General features: G+C 34.3%; 1 protein-coding gene across 1 annotated transcript in view; it reads left to right on the forward strand.

The window, feature by feature from the left end:
• Positions 1-8,238, forward strand: part of XRN1 (5'-3' exoribonuclease 1) — a 112,725-nt gene extending 104,487 nt beyond the window's left edge. The window contains exons 38-43 of the mRNA XM_012724964.1: positions 1,295-1,476; positions 2,977-3,090; positions 3,180-3,282; positions 6,604-6,642; positions 7,007-7,167; positions 7,853-8,238. Coding sequence (XP_012580418.1) covers positions 1,295-1,476; positions 2,977-3,090; positions 3,180-3,282; positions 6,604-6,642; positions 7,007-7,167; positions 7,853-8,155 — 902 coding nt within the window. The 3' untranslated portion in view covers positions 8,156-8,238. The remainder of the gene's footprint in view (positions 1-1,294; positions 1,477-2,976; positions 3,091-3,179; positions 3,283-6,603; positions 6,643-7,006; positions 7,168-7,852) is intronic.
• Positions 8,239-8,994: the final 756 nt, after the last annotated feature.

Raw genomic sequence — 8,994 nt, forward strand, 5'->3', positions numbered from 1 at the left:
GAATCCTCTCACCCTCCTCATCTCTGGCCTGTACCCCAGTTCTGTATGAGGAAATAAATAAATCTTAAAAAAAAAAAAAGTACAGCACTATGAAGCTATCTATAGCCATTGCAGCATGAGTTCGATCCCAGCCAGGGAGGTGACCCACATGGCACAGCAGACCTCTCCTGGCTTGCCTGCAGTTCCCCTCAGCAGTATATTTCAGTCAATCTACCTGTTCTTTTCCCCACTCTGTCTCCGGTGAATCCTCTCAAAGTTTCCCACCCCCCACATCTCTGGCCTATACCCCAGTTCTTGTATGCATAAATAAATCTCTTTAAAAAAGGGGGGCCCTACATGGTAGCACAGTGGGTTGGAGTGTAGTACTGCAAAGCTGACTACAGCTGCTTCAGTCCAAGTTAGATCCCCACCCCCAGGTGATCCACATAGCTCAGCAGACCTCTCCTTGCTCTCCGGCTGTTCCCTTCAGCAATGTGTTTCATCGATCTGCCTGTTTGGCTCCCCACTCTGTCTCTGGTGGATCCTCTCAACCACCCCTGCACCTCTGGTCTCTACCCCAGTTCTGTATGAACAAATAAATGAAAAGCTTTAATTAAAAAAAAAAATTCATTCTTAAACAAAATCAGAGCCTACCTCTATATACCAGTCAATATTGGGTTAGATAATTAACTTAAAATTCCAATAGTTATTAGGAAGTTATCATTGTGACAGTTCTACTCTTGAAATATAATAAAATTTTAAAATAAAACTGGATAAGACATCCCACTGTCAAAACAAGTAACTTTATTTCAGCTTACATACATTAGAGTCAAGAACACAGAATGCAGAGCTAATAAGCTCTAGGATTTTTGGCAAATCCCAAGAAAAACCTTTCAAAAAGCATCATTTTGGAGCAATAAAAACACTCATCCTAGTGACTTAGAATGTAAGATGGATTTGGAGGAAATTGAAACCAAAACTTAAAAACTTAATAATTAATTGTAAATCATTTCAAAAAGCCTCTCAAAATTTGAGTGGTTCAGGTTTAGCCCATAGCATCACTATAGAGTCATCTCTCAAGTTGTTAATTTTTGATAGTAAGCTACTTATGTTTAAAATATTTATCATAATCATGTATCATTGTTCATCAGAAATTTTGAATTGTTAGTAATTTTTAGAAATAAGTTCTTTCATTTGTTTTGTGGAAGATTTTTTGGTTTTTTGCCTTTTAATAATTTACTTTTTGCAACCTTACAATAACTTCATAGTTCTGATATCCTTTAATAAGATATGTCCTTTTCCCTCTTTTTGGTAGCATCTTATATTAATAAGCCTCACAGTGCTAGTGAGTACCATAATGTTCAGTCTGTGGACAATGTGTGCTGGCCTGCTCCCAGCCAGATCCCTCCTGTGTCTACACCAGTAACTGAACTTTCTCGAATTTGTTCCCTTGTTGGAATGCTGCAACCAGATTTCTCCTTTCTTAGAACAGCACAGGTATGTTATACTATTGTTCTATTTACATAAGTTCTTTAACACTAAACTTAAATAAATTAACTGAAAATGTTTGGCTATAAATAACATAATGAAGCTGATTTTTTTTTTTTTAATGAGCTGCATAGATTTATACTTCTCACCCTGGATGTTCATAACCAGAACCCTCATAAGAAGAACCTCGGCAACAGACTGTCTGGTGAAAATTTTTAGACTTGCTAGAGCTAGGAAATTTGATCTACAGCAGCAATTTTCAGACATTTTGGTCTCAGGAACCCCTTCCTCCTTTTTTTAAAAATATTTTTCTGACCCTTTGCCAAACAATCTTTTTGTTAATCTATAGAAAGTTTTTAATGAATTACTATTATTTTACATCTTTGTTGATTTTTTTCACAGTATAAGATTTCTTCCCTCAGTAGTGGTCACCACAGCTCTCCCACCACCAGAGCACAAATAGTCCTCCTTCTTACTATCAATCTCTTGTGGTACCATGGTACTTTTTTTGTTTTAAATATATGAAGAAAACCTGACTTCACACATAGCTAGCTTCGAAAAAGAGTGTTAATAGCTGTGGATTTTCTTTGATACTACATTAAAACACAGAATTTTCTTGAAAGCTGGTTGCTATGTGTAATCTGAAACTGTGTTGTAAACTTTTTGTCTTCGATATACTTGTAAGAAAATGAGAGTGAAAAGGCCAAATAACATGTTAACATAATGAAAAAAATGTGACTCAAAGACTCCTGGAAAGGGCCTCAGGGATTTCTGTTGTCCTCACACAATCCCTTGAGGGTCCACTGGCTTCACCCAGAAAGGTCATTCTATCCTCTTCACATCCAAATTGTCTGTGTTCTTGCCCAAAATAGAAAGCAGAAATAAGCTTATGAAATATACATAATATTACATAAAAACTGGTTACCTTTTGGATATGTAAGTATTTCAAAAATCTTTGTAAAAGAAAAAAGAAGTGTATTATAAAGTTATAATTTAAGTGTGAATATAAAATCTGTCAGAACTTCTGAATTGTTGGAGTTTTAGTAATTTCTTTTTTTCTGCAAAGAATGAGATACTAAATGTTTTAAGCTTTGTGGGCCAATTGGCCTCTATCACAACTATTGAATTCCACAATAATAGTATGAAGACAGCTATCTAATACATACTAGTAGAATGAGTTTGGTTACACTACAATAAAACCTTCCTTAATGAAACAAGTGGTAGACCTAGTTTCTTAATCCTGAGCAAAAAGAAAAAATTTTGGCCAATTTTAATTTGCATTAGTAGGCTGCTTGACCTTTCAGGTAACTTTCAGAGCATTTTATAAATGTTGAAAAATAAGGCAATGACTCTAAAAGTTTTTGCAATGGTAACTCAAACTCTAATTGATCAGGTCCCTTACATTCTTGAAGTTATTATTATTAAAATTATTCTGTTTGTTTAGATTATGATTTGGGGGGATTCGGTGAATTTCTGAATATGTTACTTCATAGATATTCTCTTTTTCAGACAATGACAGTTTGCCAGGTGAAATTATCAAATGGTTTACTGGTACATGGACCACAGTGCCATTCTGAAAGTGAAGCCAAGGAAAAAGCTGCACTTTTTGCTTTACAACAATTGGTAAGAAATATCCATCACTTCCCTACTAAATTTTTAATTACTCTCTATAGATGTTTTTGTTGTATTATAACTTTTTAATATCTCCGTAGGGATCCTTAGGAGTGAATTTCCCTTTGCCTCCACCAATATTCCCAAATTATCCTCCTACTGTACCTCCTGGAACAATTCCTCCAGTTTTTCCCCAACCTACTGGTAAGATACTGTGTTTATATATATATGTATATTTGTTAGTGAGTAATTTTTAGAAAGTTCTTTAAAGAAACATCATATTGAGGAGAAAAAATATCTAGATAGGTAAGAATATAACAAGGAATTACGAATTATGAGTAGTAAATATGAAACTGGAACCTACACATTATTCTAGAAAATGCCATTCCCTCCTAAAAACCTTTATTATAGCTAGAGTAGAATGGTTCTCTTTTTCTGGGCAGCCCCTCATTCCCCCACTAGCTACCACCAAGTGAATCTGGGTTTGCTAGACATCAGATACACAAGTTGGTACAGGTTGGGGCTTGAGAGACAAGTGAAGCAAATAGTAAGCATGTATGGTTCTAAAGCTGTAGTTGTGAAAGAAACTGCCCTTGATGAAAAAGGGTTTATAAGCTTACTGTGTTTCTTACACTCCCTTAAAATTGGCCTCTTCTTTCAAACATAATACCTGGCTTATCAAGCAAGTAACTTTCCTGTAGCTAGTTAATGACTTCTTAATGTGCTAGGGGAATGAAAAGGTCAGTGTAGAACAAGTCTTTCGTTTGTTTAGGCTCTCTTATTGACTAATTTTGAAAAAATCATGTATTTTCCTTGGACTCCATTTTCTCATTTATAGTAGTCTATACTCAGGGTCACTTTGAGACTACAAAATAATAATTTTGTAATTATTATTCTAAGTCTTAAGTTCATTAAACATTTTATCATCTCCATTCTATTCCTTTTTTCCTAATAGCTACTCTTCTTAATATCCTCAATATTACCATTTTTGAATGTATAATGTAATTCAAGTTTAGAAGGTTGCTTTTGTGTGTGTGTGTTACATGCTAAGTATTATTTCAGGGGTTCTATTTATCGAGTAGTTCTCAAACATTAGAAAGGTTAAGATAGCTAATTAAACAAGTTATTTCTTCTCTGCCTAAACTATGATAAATTAAATAGTAAATATTTTGAAAGAAATGAGAGAAGAAATATCAGTAAATTGAAGAGATGAAAGGCGAGAAAAGTAATGGAAAAAGCAGTAACCAAAAAAAAAAAATGAAAAGTAGCCAATTTAGCAGAACAGATATAAACTACAAACTTAAGTATCTGTAGAAAAAAGATACAAATGAGCTGATGAACACATTGTTCCTCACAATTCCAAGAGATTCAGAACAAATAAAAATGAAAGGAACCTGAAAACAAAGATTATGTGGGAAATAAAGAGACTTCAAACAAGTTATAGTTAATATTCTTTGTGAAACAAAATAGTATTGAACCAAAAAAAAAAAAAAATAGAAAAAGAACATGAAAAAAATAAGTGGAGAGTGAAAATTAAGTCAAACTCTTTAAATTTTATAGGAAAAGACCTAGCATAGCCTACAAAAAAAATCTAGGAATAATAGATTTAAAAATATGGAAAATAAGCAAGGGGAGACATTTAGAGAAACAGTACATAGACACAACATTCATCTAGTGGTTCTAGAAAAAGAGACCAGAGATGATGAAAATGAGGAAAGTGTTAAATCAGATATGAACATTTCCTCCTCGTAAAGCACATGTATCTCTAGTCTGAAATCACCATCAAATATGTAGCACAAAGAATGGAAAGAAACACAGGTTGCCTTGAAATTCAGTGAAATGCAGAGTATTAGTGACGGAGATGATCCTTGAGTTCAGAGAAGAAAGGGAAATACATATGAAAGATCAAAAATCGGAATGGTATTGCGGAGGCTAGATGCTAGACAGCAAATGAACATTGATACCTCTGAATCCCAAGGCAAGGTTAGTTTTGTCTTAGATTTCTCTGAATAACCATATTGTTACTCTAGTGCTAAGGTAGAATAAAGACATTTCAGACATGCATATTTACTTCTCATGCACCCTTTCTTAGGATTTTTTCTAGCAAAACAAAGCAGTAGTTTTAAAAAGAAAAAGAAGAAAAGCCATGAAACCAAGCCAAAGAAGTCTAGCATGCTTAAGTAGTAAATGAAAGTCCCAGAATGCTACAGGTATTAAAAGTAAATCCCAACTGGAAGCACAAAGGGAGGTTGTGGAAAGTAAGAGAATTATCAGCTATGTGGGCAACATTTGGAAAAACATTAAGGGTAGGTATATAGAAGACTAGAGAACTTTGAAAAGAAAAGAAAAGGTTTTACAAGAAAATAACAGAGTACCATACTTGACTTTGTAGTCACAGTATGCACACAGTCACAAAGCACAAACATTGCTCATATGTTTAAACAAATAGTATAGTGTAATTATATTGGGAGGACAGGGCAAGTAGTGAAGGTAATTGAAAAAAAATGTAATTGTGTAGGGCATGGATTTCTGAATAGCAGAGCTATCATTCAAAACAAATTATGATTACAAAGCTCGTGCCTTTGCTACTATACTGACACTCCTTTTGAAAGTGAACCCAGTTTTTATACATAAAATTTTGAAGTAACTAGAATATGTAGGCTACCTAAAGGTATGTCCACAGGATTCTCTAAAAAGAATTTATCTTATAAGAAGATGTCCTCTAAAAGGAATGATTGTTTTTCACATGTATTGCTTACAACTTGATATTTTTGTCATTTATGTTATTATATTTATGTTCATTATTGTACCGTGTTTATTAGCTTATTCATACCTACCAGTAATTTAAAGAATGTTAAGAATTTGATCTTGTAGTAGTTGCCTTCCTTGTTTCAATTAAAATACAAAATGAAAAGGTCTTTCATATAGATTTACTAAATATTATAACTACCACCACGTTTGCTTATAGATGGTACCAAGGACTAATTTTAAAAGCTTTCTTCATCCTGGAATTTGTGCTTGTGTGATTCATAACACTAAAATATGTTATGATTATTCTTTCCTCATCCAAAAATTCCTTTAGTTGCTGCATTTTAATGAAGCTATATTAATTTATAGGTCTGACTGGCCTTTTCTCTTTCTGAAAAGGTTTGAACACAGAACATATCTTCTTCAGTGGCAATATGGTGGTCATGGTTTAATGAATAGTTCCTAAATACTGTACTGGTATTGACTTTCTCCATGAGAATCGCCTGTGGAGCTTGTTAGCAATACGTGTTCCTGGGTGCATTCAAGTCTGGTTTACTAAGGCTAAGCCACTGCCCAGGTAATCTGTATTTCATAAGCACCCTACTTGATATAGAAATCAGATTTGGAAACCACTGGTTCAGTATGCTTTAGTAGAAAACAAATGTCAAATTTTTATAAATTCCTTGAATTGTAAGTATTAAAATAGAAAGAAAGAAAGATTCTGTCATATGAAAGTGATCAGACTTTAATACTTGAGCTTCTTTGGTTTTCTTGTAGGCTGGGATCACTATGGAAGCAACTTAGCATTGGGGGCAGGTGAGATCCTTAAGATTTCTCTCTTTGTGCCCATGCTTTTCTCCTCCAAGTATAGTTTCATACCTCCCCCCCCCCGTTGTTTAATCATTAGTACAAATATTCCTAAAGTTCGTATCAGTACATAGTACTACTTGTCTTTGTAGAACAGACAACGTAATAAGTTGACTTCTGTCTATCATTCACATCCTGTGGGGGGTTTATAAAGTTGAGTGTTCTATACAAGATTAATCATGTCAAGTGTGTACCCTCTGTCAAGGCAAAAAAAAAAAAAAAGTAAAAAATGGTAGCAGAAGAAGGTCCTAAATTTCCAGGGATTTGGTGATACTATCTTACTAAAAAAAAAAAAAATCCATGTTTTTAACAGCTAATATAATGCCTTCATCATCTCATCTCTTTGGTTCAATGCCCTGGGGACCACCAGTGCCAGTTCCTGCAAAGCCCTTCCATCATACTTCATATTCTGGGAGCCTGCCCATGTCTGGGGCAGTGCCAGGTGGCATGCACAATCAGTTTATACCACTACAGGTAAGACCTGGAAAGAGAATTATTATCCCTAGTAGAATTTTAATCATCGAAGACAATTGATAAAATGTCTATTCAATAATGGCTTATTCACTGCCAGCTAGTAACCTAGTACTGGCCTACCCAGTGTATTGACTACATATTATGACCTGTGATGAACAGTCTGACCTGAACCCTACTATCTGATTTTGTATTCTAGTTATTACAATGGCTGGTAGCCTACCGATTAAATCTCAGTGCTATCACCACTGATAGATCCCTGGCCAGGGATCTAACCCACCATGGCACAGCAGATCACTCCAGGCTTGCCAGCTGCTCCTCTCAGCAATGTGTTTCAGTAGACCGCCTGTTCTGCTGCCCACTCTGTCTTTGGTGAATCCTCTCCTCCCCCTCCCAACCCCTCTCACCTCTGGATTGTGCCCCAACTCTTCTATGCAAAATAAATAAATAATTTTTTGGTAACACAAAGTGATTTTAACACAGGCATATATATTTTCTTTATATTTGAGCTATATAAGAGGCTTTAAATATAACTAAATTCCTTAAATTTCTAAAGTCTGGTTTGGAAATTAGATGAGGAATTCACGAGTCAGCAACAGTTGACAAACATTAGCAGCATAATTTGTAGTATTTTCTGATTGTAGCTTCTTTTGCCTGCATTGTTCATGATGATTTTTATTCCTTAAAGGTTACTAAAAAAAGAGTTGCAAGCAAAAAGAACTTGGAGAATAAGGAGGCCCAGAGTTCTCAAGCCACCCCACTTAAAATGAGTGAGCCAGGGTCATCTTCTGATGCTGCCAAAGCAACTCCACAGGAGAGTTCATCCTCCTTAAAGTCTCCGCAGATTATTCCACCTGCATCATCTTCTCAAGTTGAAGCTGCCTCTCAAGGCCAGAGTGTGTCTCATCATAAGTCAACACCAAGCTCTTCTTCAAGAAGAAAATCAAGAAAACTGGCTGTCAATTTTGGCGCTTCTAAACCTTCTGAATAAATTTGGTACTTGGAATTAAATTAATTTATTTCCTTTACTACCTGGAATTAAATTAATTTATTTCCTGTCCCACTCACCTTTTTATAAATCCATATTTGTGTCTCATAAAAGATTAGAGTGTGTTATTTTAGAATGTGTTTCAATTGAAAAATTTTTTAATTTTTTTAGTTGTTGGGTACTTTTCATGCTATCAAATTGTGCATCTTAAATATGTACAGTTTGGTTTACATCAATTATACCTCAATAAAGCTGTTTAAAAAAAGACTAAACTTTGTATGTCAGTGTAGTAATACTAAATAATAATAATAGTGGACTAAGCATTAAAATGTGCCACTCTAACCATTGGCCTCATCTGTCAAAGTATCCTGAACTATGAATTAGACATTATATTGCAATAAACATTTTTACATTATCATTGAGGGATAATTAAATGGAGCATGAAAATTGGAACTCAAGCATAATTTGATGAATGTGGATTTTATTTCTTTTTAATGATGTAGCAGAATTGTCAAGAAAATAGCTTTTATTTATAACTGTTTTAATTTATGTCCTGTTATCTTTGAGGTTCCTTTAGATCTGCTGTGAAATGATCACACTTGTTGTGGTGCTGCAAGTTTTGCTTTACTCTAAATTTTGTACCAAAGCAACTTTAGAATACCGATGAGAATATTTCACTTAACTGCTTAGAACTATGAATAGCAATCTAGATTTGAGTAATTAAATTTTTTAAATTATTCATGAACCAGCATTAGTAATTTGTAATAAAAGTTTCAAAATCGACAGGGTACAGTGATTCAAATTAATCTAATGGAATAAAATATAAAATATTAATCATGTTG

This window comes from Condylura cristata, unplaced genomic scaffold, assembly GCF_000260355.1.
Source record: "Condylura cristata isolate star-nosed mole 26May11 unplaced genomic scaffold, ConCri1.0 scaffold00014, whole genome shotgun sequence".
Taxonomy (NCBI): Eukaryota; Metazoa; Chordata; class Mammalia; order Eulipotyphla; family Talpidae; genus Condylura; species Condylura cristata.